The 22,619-nt window shown below is 45.2% G+C and overlaps 1 protein-coding gene across 6 annotated transcripts in view; it reads right to left on the bottom strand.

Moving 5' to 3' along the window:
• Positions 1-22,619, bottom strand: part of CHD6 (chromodomain helicase DNA binding protein 6) — a 136,930-nt gene that overhangs the window by 5,073 nt on the left and 109,238 nt on the right. For 3 of the 6 annotated variants that reach the window (XM_056549343.1, XM_056549348.1, XM_056549344.1), the window contains exons 27-36: positions 22,567-22,619; positions 19,429-19,486; positions 19,105-19,318; positions 16,844-17,052; positions 15,283-16,737; positions 8,508-8,558; positions 7,139-7,290; positions 5,421-5,624; positions 2,859-3,302; positions 1,082-1,261 (exon numbers count right to left, since the gene is read on the bottom strand). In XM_056549343.1, the coding sequence (XP_056405318.1) occupies positions 1,082-1,261; positions 2,859-3,302; positions 5,421-5,624; positions 7,139-7,290; positions 8,508-8,558; positions 15,283-16,737; positions 16,844-17,052; positions 19,105-19,318; positions 19,429-19,486; positions 22,567-22,619 (3,020 nt within the window). The remainder of the gene's footprint in view (positions 1-1,081; positions 1,262-2,858; positions 3,303-5,420; positions 5,625-7,138; positions 7,291-8,507; positions 8,559-15,282; positions 16,738-16,843; positions 17,053-19,104; positions 19,319-19,428; positions 19,487-22,566) is intronic. The other 3 variants (XM_056549345.1, XM_056549347.1, XM_056549346.1) reach the window with 3 other exon arrangements.

Raw genomic sequence — 22,619 nt, 5'->3', positions numbered from 1 at the left:
TCCCCATCTTTATCTACCCATTCTCCGTCTATCATTCCGTACCCTAAGGGACACGGATAGGGGAGATAGAGCTGCACACTGCATCCACTAATCTCTCCCCACACCTCCCAACAGTGTTGGACTTACACTGGACTTACACGGTTGCATCCCCTCAGCAGGTCGGTACAGCACATTAGGTGAGGTGAGGAGGTGGGTCGTCCCCCCCCCCTTCATTTCCTCACAAACAGCATACGAGAGAGCGTCCCGTTGTTTTTTCTTTTGTCTTCTATCATTTAAGACAGAGTACAAGTACCGATTCTTTTTTTAAAAGTCATGTGACAGGTTTTTTTTAAAGTTTTTTTTATGGGGAAAAGGGTTGTGTTTTTAGTTTTTATTATTTATTAGGGGAAGGGCTTTTTCTTTTTACATAAAAAATAAATAAAAACTTGTATTTTATTTAAATGTTTTGACTCGCTACAGGGCACTGTGTTCTTTCTGCCTGTCACCCAGCTTTCCCAGTCTCCTGACATATAGTTTCTACAGGAGACTTAGAAAAATGGGTGACAGGTATGTGTTATTTTAGTATGTGGGGACAGGGAGGTTATCTGCCTATCTGCTGATCGGTGAGAGTAGGACCACTGGGCCCACTCATCAAATCACCGGCCGGCTGTTACTGAAGCCCCTCTCCGAGGGTGGGAGCTGGCCAGTGCCAAGAATAGGTAAGTAGCTGGCCCCCATACAGGAGACTGCGGGGGGTCCGAGCGGATGGACAGCACGAAGCCACGCCCCCAGCCCCCCACCCATCGTGATGAGAATTTTATCCCCTTTCCTGTGTAACACATTAATATTTGTGTTATCCGTAATGAGAAGAATGAACAAATTGACAACTGGGCGTGAACGTTTCCATCGTCAATAGGGTCTGTACCTGCCCAGCTGTATACAACATATATGTAGATTTGGCTTCTTTGACCTATATGGAGGCATTTCTGCATACTAGTGATGGTGCACTGGACGGTCTTCCTGAGGACCCCTGCACCATTGTGATGTTCGCTGTTCTTCCACGTTATAGTGCAATTTAGATTGGCCGCTGTTCTGTACTTACACCCGCATACGTCGGTATGTCTATTGCGCAGTCCGACTGCTGGCGCAGCCACTCCAGGAGGCTCTTGTTAGGAATCACCTTCTCAGGCTGCGACTTAGTGGCTGATGCTGCAGAATGTGAAGAAGCGACAGATCCTTCCGTATGGGCGGAGCCTAGCTGAGAAGAGTCTTCACGTAGCCCCTTGTATGAAAGAGAGAGCGGGTGATCGATCAGAATGAGGGTGACCCTTAATAGGGGAAACGTCAAATACATCCTATATAATGTTCTCATAAACACCAATGTATTCAATGCCAAAAACTGTTCATGTTCAACCAAAGATATAGGTGGCACTCTGACAAAATCACCCAGGCTCCTTGGTTTAATTCCAAATGGAATCTGGGTACTATAGAAAAAAAAAAATATATATATATATATTTAAATATGTGTGTGTATGTATATATATGTATGTGTATATATATATATATATATATATATATATATTATATAATATAATGTATTTTAAAAGGGCATTCTGGTATGATGCTTCTGCATAAATCCCGAAAGTTGTGTAGGCCTCTCATTGCCAGTGTAGTGTTGTCTCAGCAGTTCAACAACTACTACCTCTCTCCTGATATGACACATCAACATCTGCTTGCCGCTAGGCTTTAGCCCCGCCCCCAGTGTGATGTCACCAACTCTGACCATCACCTACAGCTATATCACCATCTATCGGACATAAACATATATATATTTTTTATTTGGACATTTAGGGAAGAATACGGTGTGTTAAAACCATGCTCCCTTGTGCTAAGCAATGAAAGATATAGGAGCAGACAGGGAATGGATACAGCAGGTGCTGCAACCTGACTGATCCTGCGATAGTCTGCTGTGAAATAAGATGTACTGCAACAGCTTTGGGCGAGGAACTGGCAGGATTACAGTGGGAGAGCAGAAGATAGGGTAGAAGGAGGGAACTGAGGGGAAGCAATAAAGAATGTCTCAATATCATTATAATTTTTTATATATATATTTTTTTTTTAACGAGTACCGATACTCGATCCCAACCACCACTAAGCAGAAGCGCCACAGTAGGTAGGTAATCTCCCAATTAGATGGAAGCCCCCATTGAGTAGTTTCCTCCAATAAATCCCTGCGCTGAAGCCTCTACATCCTCCGCTCTGTTAGTGGTAAAGGACCTTCTTCTTCACTTCTTTATCTGAAGAGGCGCAGGACCTGCCATGCAATGAAATTACGTAATCAGGCGGCAGGTCCTGCACCCACCAGATAACGGATCAAACGATAAAGAAGCTTCATCGCGTTAGGGGAGGAAAGAGGAGAGGGATTTTTATGGTCTGCGGATGGGTATCGGGGACATTTGCTTGAGAATGACCTCTGCAAAGGTCACTGAGCATGCCCAGAAACCTTACCCATTTACGCCAGCTCGTATCTATTGTCGCCTATGTCCAAGGGGCATGCAACAAAGCATTTTTCCTAATGCTGTTACAGGGGTATTCCACTGGCCAGCGTTCAGAACATTTAGTTCCGAACGCTGTGTCCGCGCTGCAAGGGTTGACCACACCCCTCGTGATGTCACGCCGTGCCCCCTCAATGCAAGTCTATGGGAGGGGGCGTGGCATGACATAACGAGGGGGTGTGGCCGACCTCTGCAGCGCGGACACAGCGTTCGAAACTAAATGTTCTGAACCCTGCCCAGTGGAGTAGCCCTTTAAGAACAGCTCAGGCAAGATGGCCGCCACAACACCACAATTTTTAGGACAATGTAGCATGTCTTTCTTACCACAATTCCCGCGTGCATCCCTCGTTCTTTTAGAAACACCAGATCCATCCCTTCGACATTTTTTCTTCTTCCTCTTCTCCTCCTGAAGGACGATTCATCTCTCCTCAAGCTTCCGTTAACAATCTGTCCCGTCACGGGATGGATGAGTCCGGCCTGCAAGATTCCCGACAAGTCCATTCCCAAAGAACTCTGCAGGCCGCTCATGGCAGCCATTTTGGGTGTGCTGCTATTGATGGAATAGGTGGCGCTGCCCCCCGCGGCCTGTTCTCGGCAGAGTTCCATGGCGGTCTCTCTCCATCCGTTCAGCGCCGCACTGGTCCTTCCCAGAGGAGAGCTGAGATGCTGCATACCCCGGGGCTTGGCCTCCGCCCTCTCGCTCTCAAACTCGAATGGTCTTCTATGCTTCCGCTCCTCGTTTGAAAATGCCGCGGAATTGAAGGTTTCCTTTAAAGCAAAAATAAATAAATAAAAATCAGACGCATAATTTTCTTAAAACAAACATGTTGGCTCTGATTTACTATTAGGCCCCATTCACACTGCGGAAATTCCGGCCAGACATTCTGCTGGCGGTAGAGGAACATACCGGCACTAGGACCGCTGGGAATGTATTTGTCCAATGTATGACTTCAACCACCAATGTATGACCAATACCAATGTATGACCCCTACCACCAATGTATGACCACTACCAATGTATGACCACTACCACCAATGTATGACCACCACCACCACCAATGTATGACCACTACCACCAACGTATGATCACTACCACCAACGTATGACCACCACTACCAATGTATGACCACTACCACCAATGTATGACCACCACCAACGTATGACCACCACTATCAATGTATGACGACTATAACCATTGTATGACCACTACCACTACCAATCTATGACCACTACCACCACCAATGTATGAAAACCATAACCACCCACCAATGTATGAAAACACCCACCATCAATGTATGACCACTACCACCACTAATGTATGGCCACCACCAATTTATGACCCCCACCACCAATGTATGACCACCACCAATGTATGAAAACCACCACCACCACCACCAATGTATGACCACCACCAATGTATGACCACCACCACCACCAATGTATGACCACTACCACCAATGTATGACCACTACCACCAATGTATGACCACCACCACCAATGTATGACCACCACCAATGTATGACCACCACCAATGTATGACCACCAACAATGTATGACCACCACCCCCAATGTATGACCACTTCCACCAATGTATGACCACTACTACCAATGTATGACCACTACCACCAATGTATGACCACCACTACCAATGTATGACCACTACCACCAACGTATGACCACCACCAACGTATGACCACCACTACCAATGTATGACGACTACCACCAATGTATGACCACTACCACATATTACCACTACCACCACCAATGTATGTAAACCATAACCACCCACCAATGTATGAAAACACCCACCATCAATGTATGACCACTACCACCACTAATGTATGGCCACCACCAATTTATGACCCCCACCACCAATGTATGAAAACCACCACCACCACCAATGTATGAAAACCACCACCAATGTATGACCACCATCAATGTATGACCACCACCACCACCAATGTATGACCACTACCACCACCAATGTATGACCACCACCAATGTATGACCACTACCACCACCAATGTATGACCACCACCTATGTATGACCACCACCTATGTATGACCACCACCTATGTATGACCACCACCTATGTATGACCACTACCACCACCAATGTATGACCACCAACAATGTATGACCACCACCAATGTATGACCACCACCAATGTATGACCACCACCAATGTATGACCACCACCAATGTATGACCACTACCAATGTATGACCATAACCAATGTATCACCACCACCAATGTATGACCACCACCAATGTATGACCATTACCAATGTATGACCATAACCATTGTATCACCACCACCAATGTATGACCACCACCAATGTATGACCATTACCAATGTATGACCATAACCATTGTATCACCACCACCAATGTATGATCACCACCAATGTATGACCACCACCAATGTATGACCACCACCAATGTATGACCACCACCAATGTATGACCATTACCAATGTATGACCATAACCATTGTATCACCACCACCAATGTATGACCACCACCAATGTATGACCACCACCAATGTATGACCACCACCAATGTATGACCATTTCCAATGTATGACCACCACCAATGTATGATCACCACCAATGTATGACCACCAATGTATGACCACCAGCATAGGGAAGCAAAGGAACAGAAGTGTAAAGAAGACTAAGAAGAGCATAACCCACATTATAGTTGCACTCTTATAAACAAATGTAATCCACATAATAGGGGATGACTAGCGGTCCCGGCAGTCGGACCCCACTGATCATTGAAAGGAGGACAAAAGACGTCTGCAATGTTTGGAAGCCCGATGAAGAATGAACAGAGGCTGGCCCCAAACTGGCGCACTGCCGCTCCGTGTATATAAGTTCGGCTCCGTACCTTCTGCACTTGTGACCCAGGAGAGCCATTGCTATAGGTTGAGTTTTGTGCTTCTGCGGTGTTGTAGCTGCTCCTCGGACACAGGTTGCTGTTTAACACGGATGGCACCATGCACTGCGCCTCAAACTGCTGGCTGGAGGACGGCCATTTCCCCTTCAGCACCGAATGACAAATATTGTCTATCCGGTTTATGATCACTCGATCCTACAGGAGAGGGAGGACATTAGGATCAGGTTCTTCATGGACTCAACAAATATCAGATCATCTCCAACCCATCCGGCCCCCCCCAAATCCTCAGAATCACTACAGACTCCAAGGACAGCGCTATGGAGGCCATAAACAATATATTTGGAGTATATGACCATCCCTGAAGCCTTGCTGGTGGTGTACGGGCCGTATACGCCATTTTAACCTGACTCAATGGTGCGGAATGCTACGATGTCCAGTCAGGTTAAAATAGGGTATGAGGCCTAGATTAAAGGGGTACTCTGGTGAAAAACAATTCTTTTTAAATCAACTGGTGCCAGAAAGTTAAACAGATTTAAAAAAAACTTCTATTTTAAAATCTTAATCCTTCCAGTACTTATCAGCGTCAGTATGCTGCACAGGAAGTTGTGCAGTACTTTCCAGTCTGACCACAGTGCTCTCTGCTGACACCTCTGTCCATGTCAAGAACTGTCCAGAGTAGGAGCAAATCCCCATAGCAAACCTCTCCTGCTCTGGACAGTTCCTGACATGGACAGAGGTGGCAGCAGAGAGCACTGTGATCAGACTGGAAAGAACTACACAAAAACAAGTATTCACCCAACCATCAGACTTTAATAACCACAGATTCAAATTTATTTAATTGGGACTTTATGTAATGGACCGACACGGAATAGTCCAATGTTAAAAAAAATGGAAAAAGTGTTAAGTGCAAATTAATTCACCATTGTCAAACCCCAAAAAAGATCTGGTGCCACCGATTGCCTTCACAAGTCACATATTTACTAAATAAGATACACCTGTCTGCAAATTTAAAGGGGTACTCCACTGCCCCAGGGTACGGAACATTCTGTTGCGAATGCTGGGTGCGGGCTGCTGGGTCTTGACGTCACTACCATGCCCCTTGTCACGCCACACCCCCTCCCATAGATTTACATTGAGGGGGCGAGGCCGTGATGTCACGAGGGGCGTGGCTGTGACATCAAGGCCCCCGCAGCCCACAACCAGTGTTCGGAACAAAAAGTTCCAAATGCTGGGGCAGTGGAGTACCCCTTTAATCTCAGTACGAAAACACCTGTTCTGCGTAGGCACCAGAGTTTGTTAGAGAGCATTACTGAACAAACAGCAGCATGAAGACCGAGGAGCTTTCCAAGAGTCCCAGGATGCTGCTGAAGGGACGAAATGGAAAATGTGAGTTTTTTCAGGGTTAATTAGTTTTGGTGGAAAAAAAAATAGAGCAGAGTTAAAGGGGTACTCCACCCCTAGACGTGTTACCCCCTATCCAAAGGATAGGGGATAACGTGTCTGATCGTGGGGGTCCAGATGGACCCCCACGATCAGACACGTTATCTTCTATCCTTAGGATACGGGATAACATGTCTAGGGGCGGAGTACCCCTTTAAGCTGTATTGTTGCAAGAGACAGAGTCCCGAAACTAAACAAAATGGAATAATCTAGTAGCGCTTTGGGTTACGGGGTCAGTAATGACTAAAATGGCGATTCGCTTTTCACACCTTAGGCCACTCGGAAAAGGAATACAGGGTTTTCTCCTGCAGTAGCTGGGCGATGGTCGGGGCTCGGCCGTCCTGAAAATCCTGCGCTACTTCCTTAGTGTTGGACATTGTGCAACTTTTAGCCTCGTCTTCCGGAAACTTCTCAAGAAGCTCTATGGATAAAAAGAAGAACAAGACGATAAGATATAAGAACAAGCGACAGGTTATACATTTACAGATCTGTTTACACCAGTGTGTAGAGGAACCATCACATCATTGACTTATAATTTATTTATTATTTGAATTTATTTATTACGTTTACATATTTTTTTAATTTTCTTTTCTATTTTTTTATTTCAGGTAAAAAAAAAAGTGATAAAAAAATAAAGAAAATATTTAAAGAAGAGACCAATGGCCGATCCCAATTTTTATTTTATTTTATTAGATCGTGGCGCCCTGATCACACAATTGTTTACAGTTTCCTAATACACCCTTCCATTCCTGAGATATGAAGGTTTATATTTTGTCTGATAATTCAGTTAATAGTCATATGGGCGTGAACTTAATTTTAATAATGGGAGTGGCTGTAATGTATTGTTCAGGATAATACAGTCAGGGGGTGTGTATTATAGACAAACCTGCCCCTCGATGTGCACCATTCACACCCCCTGACTGTATAATCCCACCCATCACCTGATAGTCACTCCCATTATTAAAATTGAGTTCACGCCCATCTGACTATTCCCAGACTTGTCAGACAAACTATAAACCCTCATATCTCAGGAACGGGAGGGGGTATCAAGAATCTGTGGAAATGTGTGTGATCGGGGGCACTAAACTATTTAAAGTGGTACTCCGCCGCTAGACATGCCATCTCCTTTCCAAAGGATAAGGGATAACATGTCTAATCATGGGGGTCCGGCCGCTGGGGACCCCCCCCGCTCTCCGCCGCAGCACCCTAGTCATCCGGTGCATGGAGCGAACTCCACTCTGTGCCGGATGAATGGCGATCACAGCTGCCACACCCCCTCCATTCATGTCTATGGGGGGCATGATGGCTGTGTACTGGCCATTACGCCCCTTTCCATATACATGAATGGAGGGGGAGTGGCATAATGTCACGATCTCGGAAGCCCCAGGCCTTCGTGACCATGACACCGCAGCACTGGCCCGAGATCGTGGGGAGTCCCAGCGGCCAGACCCCCCGCGATCAGACATGGGGGGGTTGCCCATATATCCTGTATGTTTATACTCAAAATAGATAAATGTAAAGAAGTTACATGGAAAAAAAGGTCCAAAAAATAGTTGTATAACACAGTGAATGGCAAAGTTCATAGTTGTCCACGGTCACAAGGTTACACATGGGCCTATAAGAATTGACTTGTCTAACCTGCAGGTTCAGACTTCCACATCCACGTTCTGTCGTAGTGTGTGGCCTCTTCTGTCAGGGCAAATGTAAAAAGAAGACAAAAAGGAGAGAAAAATCCCAGGCCAGGTACTCAGTGTTGAAAAACTTTCACAGTCATGAACACACACACACACTAAAAGGCATTGCAAGTGAGCAACAAAACACAAACAAACATGCAACGACATATAAAGGTTGGTCTGTGGGGCTGAGACATGGTCATAACTGAAAATGCAGATTTTGCCCAACACTTTTTGAATTTCCTAGCTACCTCATCAGGGGTCTCCAAATCAAGGACCTCCAGGTGTTGCAAAACTACAACTTTAAGCATGCCCAGACAGCCAACAGCTGTGATAGGTGTCACTACAAAGTAAAATTGATCCTACAAAAAACAAGCCCCTAAGGGGTCCGTGGATGGAAAAAACAAGAGAGTTATAGTTATACAATTATAATGATACCCAATTCATATAGGTTTTATTTTATTTTTCTACTTTTTTAAACTTTTTAACAAAGTAAGTATTTATTTCCCTCTTCTGACCCCTATAACTTATTTATTTCCCCATATACGGCTGTATGAGAGTCATTTTTTTGCACCATGATCTGTAGATATTATTGGTACCATTTTTGGTATTTATCTATCTACATAATGTGGGGAACTATCTACTGTGCTCCTACCTAAAATACTATCAAAAGAAAATTGGAGTCATTTCATGAAGGTACAAAATCATTTTTATTGTTTACCATCAATAAAATGCGCGGAGATATTCCACAAAAGTGAGGGGAGGAAAAGACCGCAAGGTGACCCACCGGGCCCTGATATAACACCTCAAAAAGTACAAACATTTAAAATAAACATATACCCGGTGCATGTAGCCATCCTACTACTATAACCCAGATACAGGAAAGAAAGCCGTACAATACATACTAGAGATGAGGGCTGCACCATATGGGGAAACTGTGCGATTATGGGCCTAAATATTGCGATCCACCCACTTCATGTCCACCACCCATTTCCCATCTCCCCTGTTTAATTTCTATCAACACCCCCCCCCCCCCCACGTTACATCCTCCTCACTTAAAATCCTCCAAACCCCCCCACCTCCCGGGTCACATGCCTTCCCCAAATCTTTCCCCGTGACATTCTCCCCCATCCCCAAACCACCACCCCAGCCACATTCTCCCCCCCCCCATATCTCATTCTGATCCTCATTCCCCCCGCCACATGGTCCATCTCATCCCCCCCCCTCAGTCACATTCTCCCCCCCATGTCACATCACCCCCCCCCCCCACCACATGCTCCATCTCACACCCCCCCGTCACATTCTCCCCCATGTCACGTCCCCCCCCCCCCCCGCCACATGCTCCATCTCATCAGACCCCCCCCCCCATCACATTCTCTGCTCCCAGTCACATTCTCCCCCCAATCACTGGCTTGACACGTGACACCGCTGCGACCAGTGATTGGCTGAAAAGGGAAAGGTCCTACTGCTTGTACGGAGAAGAGAGGAGACACCGGACCGCACGGAGGGAAACGGCAACTGCAGGGACCGGGAGGAGGTGAGCAGAAGGTTTTTTATATGTTTCTTCCTGCGCCTCTTACTTAGCACAGTGTTTCTCTACCAGTGTGCCTCCAGCTGTTCTAAAACTACAACTCCCAGCATGGTTGTCCGGGCAGGCTGGGAGTTGTAGTTTTGCAACAGCTGGAGGCACCCTGGTTGGGAAACACTGACTTAGTAGAGAGTGGCACAGAGTGACACCACCCCAACGCGGCATTTCGGGATCAAACCTTTTTTGAGGTGTTATATCAGGGCCCAGGGGGCCCCCTTGTGGTCTTTTCCTCCCCTCACTTTTGTAGAATATCTCTGCGCATTTTATTGATAGTAAACAATAAAAATTATTTTGTACTTTCATGAAATGACTTCAATTTTCTTTTGATAGTATTTTGCAGGGCTGTGGAGTCGGAGTCGGACGAAATTTTGGGTACCTGGAGTCGGAGTTGGCAAACAATGCACCGACTCCGACTTCTACTAAATTTTGATTGGAATTTAAAAAAAGCAAGTTTAAATGTCCAAATTCACAAAAAGTTATAATTAATGACTTCTCTACTGTAAGAATAAAGACCAATGCATGCAGAGCCTCACGTAACCGCAAAACGAACACGTTAAGTGACTGTGCAGAAGCTTTTCATGTGCTTTACTATATGGCACGCAACGCACAATTAGGAGCAGCAATACTTATACTTTCCATAGAGTTGTGTTCTGCTGTTACAGGGAACCCATTGGTAACCTAGCCTCTCACTGATAAGGGGTTAAGTAAATACGTTTTTTGCAGGACTAGAGACACTTGTATAAGTGAAGGGAATGGAGGGTCAATAGTTCAAGACTGAAGCTGTAAACCATTGGAAAAACTGCTGCCATTCAGCTAAAGCTATAAAAACTTGTAAACTCCAATTGTTAGCTTAAAATTAAACATGACTATGGGATTCTACTAGGGAAATCATGTTTTACTATAAATGCCCCTTCCTGGATCCTCCCACTGCCCTATCGTCAGCAGCAGATCAGCACACAAAAAGGAGAAGGCAGCAGCTTCTGCCCAACTACTTCTCTCTGCTAGAAGAACTTGGTGGAACAGCTTCTTGGATTCAATTGTAAGTGTTTATAACTACATTCGCATATTAATACAGAGGAGTCGGAAGTACAAGAAACTGCGGAGTCGGAACATTTATCTACCGACACCACAGCCTGGTATTTTGTGTTGTGGAAGGTCATATAGCAATACTTTATTGGGGCCATAGTGATGTTATTGTGTATGGTACTTTTTATAGGTTAAGTGAATTTATAGACAACCCTTTATGTACATAACTTTTGTTCCTTATATGTGTTTGATGCTTATACGTTCCTACCTATCTATTACCTATATAGCTTATAAGAGGGTTTTCTTATAGGGGACAGCTATCTGGGGGATTTACTTTTACATTTACTATATAAGCTTGAAACATCCCACTTTTCCCATAAAAAAAAATAAAATAAAAATTATATATATATATATAATGATAATAAAATTAGTATTAATATTATTAATAATGATAAACCCTGTCACACGAAATGTAAACAAAAAAGTATCGGTAATTGGTATGGGCAAGTACTTAGTTATACACCTCCAATCCAACTCTATCTGTATACTGCTGCAATCTCTATGAGATAAGAATATATAGTAGTTATACACCCCCCCCCCCTCCAGCTCTATCTGTATACTGCTGCTGCTATCTCTATGGGATCAGGATATATAGTAGTTATACACCTCCCCCTCCAGCTCTATCTGTATACTGCTGCTATCTCTATGAGATCAGGATATATAGTAGTTATACACCTCCCCCTCCAGCTCTATCTGTATACTGCTGCAATCTCTATGAGATCAGGATATATAGTAGTTATACACCTCCCCCTCCAGCTCTATCTGTATACTGCTGCAATCTCTATGAGATCAGGATATATGGTAGCTATACACCTCCCCCTCCAGCTCTATCTGTATACTGCTGCTATCTCTAGGGGATCAGGATATATAGTTGTAGTTATACACCTCCCTCCCAGCTCTATCTGTATACTGCTGCTGGTATCTCCATGGGATCAGGATGTATAATAGTTATACCCCTCCCCTCCTATCTGTATACTGCTGCTGCTATCTCCAAGGGAACAGGATATATTGTAGTTATACATCCTCCCCCAACTCTATCTGTGTACTACTGCTGCTATCTCTATGGGATCAGGATATATAGTAGTTATACACCTCCCCTCCAGCTCTATCTCTATGGGATCACTATATAATATAGTAATTATACACCTCCCCTCCAGCTCTAACTGTATACTGCTGCTGGTATCTCTATGGGATCAAGATGTATAATAGTTACACTTCTCCCCTCCTATCTGTATATTGCTGCTGCTATCTCCAAGGGAATAGGATATACAGTATAGTAGTTCTACACCCTCCCCCAACTCTATCTGTATACTGCTGCTATCTCTATGGGACCAGGATATATAGTAGCTGCATTTTTTATGCCCTTTTTTTCAATCTTTGTGATACTATAAAAAACTTAATTTTTACAACAAAACCAGCTAAAATGCAACGTGTCAATAATGCAGTAACAATTCAACGCATAATCACAGCCCGAAAAAACATTACATTTTTATACAAACACTTCATTTGCGAAAATAGGTCAAATAACTTTCTCTAAAAAACGCACTTAAATGGGCACTGTCACATCCAAAACCTTTTTATATGTTGTTACTGATGAAAATGAAAGACCTTTTGTAATATGATTGTTCAAAAAAAATGTTGAATACTTAAAAAAGAAAACAGCTCCTGAAAATCCCACCACTAGGGGTCCCTATACCTACTGGTACATTATCCAGTCCTGCAGCAGCATCAGGCTTGTCTATGAGTAATGTACAAGAGATAACTATGAACAAGGCTGCATAAAGACACACCAATCCCATCCCACCACCACGGGAGAGGGACAAGCCCCCTCCCACCACACACCAATCTCCTCCCACCACCACAAGAGAGGGACAAGCCCCCTCCCACCACACACCAATCTCCTCCCACCACCACAAGAGAGGGACAAGCCCCCTCCCAACACATACCAATCTCCTCCCACCACCACAAGAGAGGGACAAGCCCCCTCCCACCACACACCAATCACATCCCACCACCACAAGAGAGGGACACGCCCCCTCCCACCACACAGAAATCACTTCCCATCACCACAAGAGAGGGACAAGCCCCCTCCCACCACACACCAATCACATCCCACCACCACAAGGGAGGGACAAGCCCCCTCCCATCACACACCAATCACATCCCACCACCACAAGGGGGGGACATGTCCCTTCCCACCACACACTAATCACCTCCCACCACCACAAGGGAGGGACAAGCCCCCTCCCACCACACACCAATCACCTCCCACCACCACAAGAGAGGGACACGCCCCCTCCCACCACACACCAATCTCCTCCCACCACCACAAGAGAGGGACAAGCCCCCTCCCACCACAAACCAATCACATCCCACCACCACAAGAGAGGGACACGCCCCCTCCCACCACACACCAATCACTTCCCACCACCACAAGAGAGGGACAAGCCCCCTCCCACCACACACCAATCACATCCCACCACCACAAGGGAGGGACAAGCCCCCTCCCACCACACACCAATCACATCCCACCACCACAAGGGGGGGACATGTCCCTTCCCACCACACACCAATCACCTCCCACCACCACAAGGGATGGACAAGCCCCCTCCTACCAAACACCAATCACCTCCCACCACCACAAGGGAGGGACACGTCCCCTCCCACCACACACCACCACAAGGGAGGGACAAGCCCCCTCCCACCACACACCAATCACATCCTACCACCACAAGGGGGAGGACACGTCCCCTCCCACCACACACCAATCACCTCCCACCACCACAAGGGAGGGACAAGCCCCCTCCTACCACACACCAATCACAACCCACCACCACAAGGGAGGGACACGTCCCCTCCCACCACACACCAATCACATCCCACCACCACAAAGGGGGGGGGGGCACGTACCCTCCCACCACACACCAATTACCTCCCACCACCACAATGAAGGGACACGCCCCCTCACATCACGACAAGGAGGGAAACGCCCACTCATTCATGGGGAATGTAGGCAGTATTAATACATAATTTCTGTTCTGAAAGAGGGAACAGTACGGCTAAAAACCCTTTTGCTTGCCACATCAGCTAAAACAGGTAAGTACAAGGCATCTGGAAGAACCAATTTATCATTCTGTAATAAAAATGATCTAAATAGTAAGCCATTCCACATGGTCCAATAAGAAGATATCTACTCATGAACCAGTCCTGGTCTTCTATACCATTAGATACTAAACTTAATGAAAACAAACTGCACTATAATCACTTACAAACAAAATACAAACATGTCAGAGAATACTAAGAGTATTAAATGGGTACTGAATTAAATGAAACAAAAGTTCACTATAATCACTTATGCACAACAAAATAACTACGTCAGAAAATACTAAGAGTATTAAATGTAAGATAAATAAAATAAACTGCTCTAAAATCACTTATACACAGAAAAATACCTACATGACTGAAAATACTAAGTTTTGAATGATAGATGAATGAAAGAAAAAATGCACTGTAATTCCTTATACGCAAAAAAAAAATACATGTCAGAGAATACTAAGTGTTTTATTTCATTCATCTCCCATTTAATACACTTCGTATTCTCTGACATGTATATTAATTTTCTGACGTAGGTATTTTGTTGTGCATAAGTGATTATAGTGAACTTTGTTTTATTTAATTCATTACCCATTTGATACTCTTAGTATTCTCTGACATGTTTGCATTTGGTTGTGTAAAGGTGATTATAGTGCACTTTGCTTTATTTAATTCCTCTCCCATTTAATACAAAGTGCACTATAATCACTTTTACACAACCAAATGCAAACATGTCAGAGAATACTAAGAGTATTAAATGGGTGATGAATTAAATAAAACAAAGTTCACCATAATCAGTTATACACAAACAAATACCTACATGTCAGAAAATGCTAAGAGTATTATATGAAAGAAATGCAAGAAAGTGCACTGTAGTCACTTATACACAACAAAATACCTACATGTCATAAAATACAAACAGTAAAAAAATGGGACATGAATTAAATAAAAAAAGTACACTGTAATCACTTACTCTTACACCCACATTCCTCCTCGATGTTCTCTTTCTTAACTTCGCAGAGCTCCAGTTTCACATTCCCGTCAGAAAGGGATTTGGAGCAGTCTATCGGTTTTTCGTCAGAGTCTTGGACTTTCGGATCTTCTGCATTCTGCTTTAAGAGGTCAGAAAGCATTTCTCCCGTTTTGTGTTTAGACTCCGTAAAGTCTTTATCTTCGTCCAAGAGTTGTGCAGAGCAACTTTCCTCCGGCTTCGTGACTTCATGTTGTTCGCTCAAGTCTTTCACTTTGTGCTCGTCACCGCATTCGTCCAACGGGAGGTCCTTCATATCATCCAACTCCTTGTGCCATTTCACAATGGGGTCATCCTTAATTTCCTGTAGTTCCGCCCCCCAGTCCTCCTTCTCCTCTACTGGAACATTACAGTTTGGGCTTTGAGGGCTTTCCCCGATTATACCGCAGCTTTTTTCTTCACTAAGACCAGTGCTCAGAACTGAAGGTTCCTCAAAGGTTTTGTCCAGAAACTCAAGTTCTAGACCCAAAGATTGCTCGGCAGTTTCATCGAGATTCGTACAAAAATGATTATCATTTAGAGAGTCTTTTTCTCCAATGTTTTCGGCGTGTGGTTGCTCCTCATCCTCAGGAGATAAGCTAAGATGACTATCGTTGCTGTTGAATGGTTTTCCCAATCCATCTTGTCCTTCTAAAGGATCACACTCCTGACCATTGCTCCCCAGGAAGCAGTCTCTGGATACAGGTTCCTCTTCTTGGGTTAAATTCCTTTCTTTGGTCTTACTCAACGAGTAGTCTGTTGCTTCACTTTTGACTATGCCCAAGAAGCTTGAGGCGAGAGAGGTTTGCTCACCGCAGCTTGTCTGCAGAAGAGCGCTGTTACACACCTTCTCGTCATACATCATGCACATGAGAGAGTCGGGCAGAGCACACTCGTCTTGGTTGTTCGACATGACTTGGGAAATTAAATTTTCACAGGAAAGATCCTGAGGGCTACACATTCGACTTTCGATGGGTTCTTCCACAGCTTCAGACTTTATTTCGGTCTCGGCCTCCGTCTTCTCAGACCCGTTTGGCCTTTCAAGGTGACAACCAGAAGGCTCGTATGCTTTCGAAGACATTTGGTAATGACAACACAGGTTCTCGCCGCCATTCCTACTATGCTGGGAATAGTTTCTGAAAGCATCCGAGAAGGAGAGCTGAGGATCATTCATGATGTAGTAATCCGTACGGCTAAGTCCGTGTTTGGCCGTGCCGATTAAAAGGTCTCTGTCATGTTTGCCACATTCCCACCACACCGGAAGATACAGACTAGGCCTACACAGCTTCAGGCGCTCGTGAAGCTGCGGATGCCTCAACACTTGCTCACGGACCTTCCTCAGAAGTTCTATACGATACAAGGTCCTTGCCGCACGTTCTTCTGTTATTGGGTCCAAAAACAGAGACGGATCTGCCGAACCTGAGAAAACAGGAAGGATAATAATCCAAGAGTCACAACAGAAGACGTCGTCTTATTTTACCCAATCTCCTCTGTTCTAACAAAACGTAAAAGAAGGTTTTCTTACCGTCACCTTTTCTGAGCGGAAGGCGACAGACGTTTCGGCACATGGCAACAAAGCTATGGAAGTATTTCTCTAGGCTCTCGTCTGTCTTCTTATCGAGGTGGGACAATGCTCTGAACTGCGTCCAATCAAAGCACTTCTTGTCTGGATCATATATTACTCCAAAAGAGGACACCGTCCGATAGAAGTCAGCTTGTTCTCTTCTGGTCCACCTTTAAGGTAAAAAAAAATTGTATGTCTTACTAATCCTTTAAATGGGCAATAAACTTTTTATATAATCTAGATAACATGTTATGTATATTTGTAATATACATTGGTTAAAAACTTGCTCCATACTTCTTACCACTAGATGTCACTCTATTGTTGAGCCTCTGTGCAGACACAAAAAAACAAGCTTGTCAACCAGCCTGTCACTGAGCTGAGGGCGTGTCACTGAGCTGAGGGCGTGTCACTGAGCTGAGGGCGTGTCACTGAGCAGAGGGCGTGTCACTGAGCAGAGGGCGTGTCACTGAGCTGAGGGCGTGCCACTGAGCAGAGGGCGTGTCACTGAGCAGAGGGCGTGTCACTGAGCTGAGGGTGTGTCACTGAGCTGAGGGCGTGTCACTGAGCTGAGGGTGTGTCACTGAGCAGAGGGCGTGTCACTGAGCTGAGGGCGTGTCACTGAGCTGAGGGCGTGTCACTGAGCTGAGGGCGTGTCACTGAGCTGAGGGCGTGCCACTGAGCAGAGGGCGTGTCACTGAGCAGAGGGCGTGTCACTGAGCTGAGGGTGTGTCACTGAGCAGAGGGCGTGTCACTGAGCTGAGGGTGTGTCACTGAGCTGAGGGCGTGTCACTGAGCTGAGGGTGTGTCACTGAGCAGAGGGCGTATCACTGAGCTGAGGGTGTATCACTGAGCTGAGGGTGTGTCACTGAGCTGAGGGTGTATCACTGAGCAGAGGGCGTGTCACTGAGCTGAGGGTGTATCACTGAGCTGAGGGTGTGTCACTGAGCTGAGGGTGTGTCACTGAGCTGAGGGTGTGTCACTGAGCTGAGGGCGTGTCACTGAGCTGAGGGCGTGTCACTCAGCTGAGGGCGTGTCACTGATCTGAGGGCGTGTCACTGATCTGAGGGCGTGTCACTGAGCAGCCAGTTGTCAGCTCTGAGGAGTGAGTGAGGCAGGAAGTTCCCACATGAGATGTGAGGGCAAGTGAGGGAATGCCCCCCCTCCTCCTTAGTAAACTTAATGCAGAGCGAGCAAAATAAACAAGGGAGTTAGGAGTCATAAAAAAATTTAAACCAGGATTTAAGCAGAGAACAGGATCAGCACCAATTATTATAATTTTTTTTTTTTTTTTAAATCTTAGGAAAGGTAAACTTTAACATCTAATATCTGTCTATATCTCTATATCTATCTATCTCACATCTATCTATCTCACATCTACCTATCTATCTCACATCTATCTATCTCAGATCTATCTCTCTATCTCATATCTATCTATCTATCTCACATCTATCCATCTATCTATTTCATATCTATCTATCTATCTCATATCTATCTATCTATCTCACATATATCTATCTATCTCATATCTTTCTCATCTATCTATCTATCTCATATCTTTCTCATCTATCTATCTCATATCTATCTCATATCTATCTCTCTCATATCTATCTATCTCATATCTATCTATCTCATATCTATCTATCTCAAATCTATCTATCTCATATCTATCTATCTCATATCTATCTATCTATCTATCTATCTCACATCTATCTATCTATCTATCTATCTATCTCACATCTATCTATCTGTCTATCTCCTATCTCATATCTATCTATCTCCTATCTATCTATCTCCCATCTATCTATCTCCCATCTATCTATCTCCTATCTATCTATCTCCTATCTATCTATCTCCTATCTATCTATCTCCTATCTATCTCATATCTATCCATCTTATATCTATCCATCTTATATCTATCCATCTTATATCTATCCATCTTATATCTATCCATCTTATATCTATCCATCTTATATCTATCCATCTTATATCTATCCATCTGCTGTGTCAGAGATACCCGAGTACATCGCTTGTGTATCTCCGGCTCTCCCATAGAGAATTGATGACGACATGCCGCTCTATGCACAGGGAGAGACAGGGCCCCGTTCTGGAGATTGCAGTTGGCCCCTTGCACTCAGAAACGTATCTACTAAGAATTAAAATAAGGTGGCTAATTAACAATATTGATTATAATGACCCAGAGCCAAGAAGTGCACATAATATACCTCTTCTGCATTTCCTTCATAATGGGATCCATCTCGGCCCTCCTGGCCATCTCTTCCTGGAGCCAATAGCTGTGGTTGGTGGGAGCCAAGATCTCCGGACGCGCCAGTTCCTTGCGATTGCAGCGCTGATACACGGTGATGAGCCGGCGAAGTCTCGCGGTCAGTGCGGAGGCGACGGGCCATGATAGTCTGTCTGATTCAGGGCTATCCTGGGCTTCAGACAACATGGGAAATATTAGCAGCAGCAATGCCTCATATCACAGGGTTATATAATACACGTATGGCGGTACACGTATCGCCTGTTATCACGTGTTCTATGCTCACCTGGATCGCTCTCCTCCTCTATCGGCTCCACGATGTTTACACCAGGAGTTTTTCCTGCCTAGTCACCAAAAACAAATGACGGAAAGGTTTAATACATTTCATTGTTTGTTTTGTTATTTAGTTTATTTTTGTCAAATGTATAATTCCTGGAGCCCTAACTCTATGACTTCTCCATCTACAGATCCATTCGAGGCTTGTTTTTTGCGCAATACATTGTACTTTGTAAATACACATTTCATTTTACCATAAAATGTGTGGTGCAACCAAAAAATATATAATTTTGGGGGGAAATTGAAAAGAAAGCCCCAATTATGATAATGATAAACCAGACCCTCTAGACCCTCCCCCTCAATTTTATATCACTGGACCCCCGCAATCACATTGTGGGGGTCCAATGAGCACCATGAGCAACATGGCTTCCTTAATTTATACCTTTAATAGCCTCAGTCATTGCCTATGAAACTAACTCAGCTCCTGCAATCGCTTCATAATCACGTCAAGGGGTATTCTCAACAAATACATCTTATCCCCTGATCACGGGGGGCCCGCCGGTGGGACCCCGCGATCTTCGTGCAGCACCCGAATTCTATACAGGGCTGCTTCTCCAGTCTCAGAAACTTCTTTGTTTCAGGGACTGGAGAAGACGTGACATGATGCTATGACAGGCCCCCTCCATTCATGTCTATGGAAGGGGGCGTGACGGCCGTCACGCCCCCTCCCATGGACATGAATGGAGGGGGCCTGACATAACATAACGAGGGGGGGGGGTGACCGTGACGTCACATCTCAGGAGCATCGCCTGGCGATCACACTCCCTCCCATAGACATGGATGGAGGGGGCGTGGAGTGATGTCACAAGGGGCGTGGCGTGACATCACAAGGGGCGTGGCGTGACATCACAAGGGGAGTGGCGTGACATAACAAGGGGCGTGGCGTGAAATCACAAGGGGTCTTGGAGTGATGTCACAAGGGACGTGGTGTGACATCACAAGGGGCGTGGCGTGAAATCACAAGGGGGCGTGGAGTGATGTCACAAGGGTGCGTGGAGTGATGTCACAAGGGGCGTGGCGTGAAATCACAAGGGGTCTTGGACTGATGTCACAAGGGACGTGGCGTGAAATCACAAGGGGCGTGGTGTGAAATCACAAGGGGGCGTGGAGTGATGTCACAAGGGGCGTGGCGTGAAATCACAAGGGGGCGTGGAGTGATGTCACAAGGGGGCATGGCGTGACATCACAAGGGGCGCGGCGTGAAATCACAAGGGGGCGTGGAGTGATGTCACAAGAGGCGTGGCGTGATGTCACAAGGGGCGTGGCATGACATCACAAGGGGCGTGGTGTGACATCATAAGGGGCGTGGTGGGACATCACGTCTCCAGTCCAGTCCTTTAGATGGAGGATAAGATTTATTTGGCCGGAATGCCCCTTTAATGCTCCAGGGTATACATTTACAGATTGCAAGGACCTACATGTATGCCCAATGCGCATGTGGTGATACCAAATAGGTTTATGTTTATTTTTGTTTACAATGTTTTATTTGAAAAATTGTGAAAGACAGGGCAATTTAATTTTTTATTAGCGGGGCGGGGGGGGGGGCTTATTCACATATATTAACACATATATATATTTATATATATATATATATATTTTTTTTAATATACTATTTTTAGTCCCCATAGTAGACTATTACATGTAATCTTTTGATCGCAAACACTGATCAGTGCTGTGCCAGCACAAAGGAGGATAACCAACCAGCACAAAGTAGGATAACCAACCAGCACAAAGGAGGATAACCAACCAGCACAAAGGAGGATAACCAACCAGCACAAAGGAGGATAACCAACCAGCACAAAGGAGGATAACCAACCAGCACAAAGGAGGATAACCAACCAGCACAAAGGAGGATAACCAACCAGCACAAAGGAGGATAACCAACCAGCACAAAGGAGGATAACCAACCAGCACAAAGGAGGATAACCAAACCAGCACAAAGTAGGATAACCAACCAGCACAAAGGAGGATAACCAACCAGCACAAAGGAGGATAACCAACCAGCACAAAGGAGGATAACCAACCAGCACAAAGGAGGATAACCAACCAGCACAAAGGAGGATAACCAACCAGCACAAAGGAGGATAACCAACCAACCAGCACAAAGGAGGATAACCAACCAGCACAAAGGAGGATAACCAACCAGCACAAAGGAGGATAACCAACCAGCACAAAGGGAGGATAACCAACCAGCACAAAGGAGGATAACCAACCAGCACAAAGGAGGATAACCAACCAGCACAAAGGAGGATAACCAACCAGCACAAAGGAGGATAACCAACCAGCACAAAGGAGGATAACCAAACCAGCACAAAGGAGGATAACCAACCAGCACAAAGGAGGATAACCAACCAGCACAAAGGAGGATAACCAAACCAGCACAAAGGAGGATAACCAACCAGCACAAAGGAGGATAACCAACCAGCACAAAGGAGGATAACCAACCAGCACAAAGGAGGATAACCAACCAGCACAAAGGAGGATAACCAACCAGTCACAAAGGAGGATAACCAACCAGCACAAAGGAGGATAACCAACCAGCACAAAGGAGGATAACCAACCAGCACAAAGGAGGATAACCAACCAGCACAAAGGAGGATAACCAACCAGCACAAAGGAGGATAACCAACCAGCACAAAGGAGGATAACCAACCAGCACAAAGGAGGATAACCAACCAGCACTTGCATTTTAACACTTTTAGAGGCCACATAAAACATTGATCACTCGATGACTGACATTAGTGGTGAGTCCCGGCTACTGGTAACGGCTGGTACTCACCGGGTATGAAGTGTGCTCAGCTTTTGAGCGCACTTCATAAACAAAGACCCCGACCAGGGCCTACATGTCCACCCTGTGTTGTTAAGGTGATAAAGCATGGCTGTGATTAATGGGGTTGCCCCGTAACAACCGGGTTTGACCGCATTCACACGTCTGCAACACAGAAACAAGTCCCGGCTTAAATGTCACTAGAACTGTGGTTTAGGCAGGACTTGCATCCATATTGCATGTGTGTGAATGCGCTTTTAGTATGTTCTCCCTGCAGAGTTACTCCACAAAGGTTCAACCAGATTGGGGTTTGTCTCTTACCTCTTGCTGTCCTTCCTCTTTACTTTCATTAATTTCTTCTTTTTCTCCACTGC

The sequence above is a fragment of the Hyla sarda genome, chromosome 12, assembly GCF_029499605.1.
Source record: "Hyla sarda isolate aHylSar1 chromosome 12, aHylSar1.hap1, whole genome shotgun sequence".
In the NCBI taxonomy this organism is placed as follows: Eukaryota; Metazoa; Chordata; class Amphibia; order Anura; family Hylidae; genus Hyla; species Hyla sarda.
Note: the sequence above shows the minus strand (reverse complement) of the source record. Positions and strands in the feature narration are given on the sequence as shown.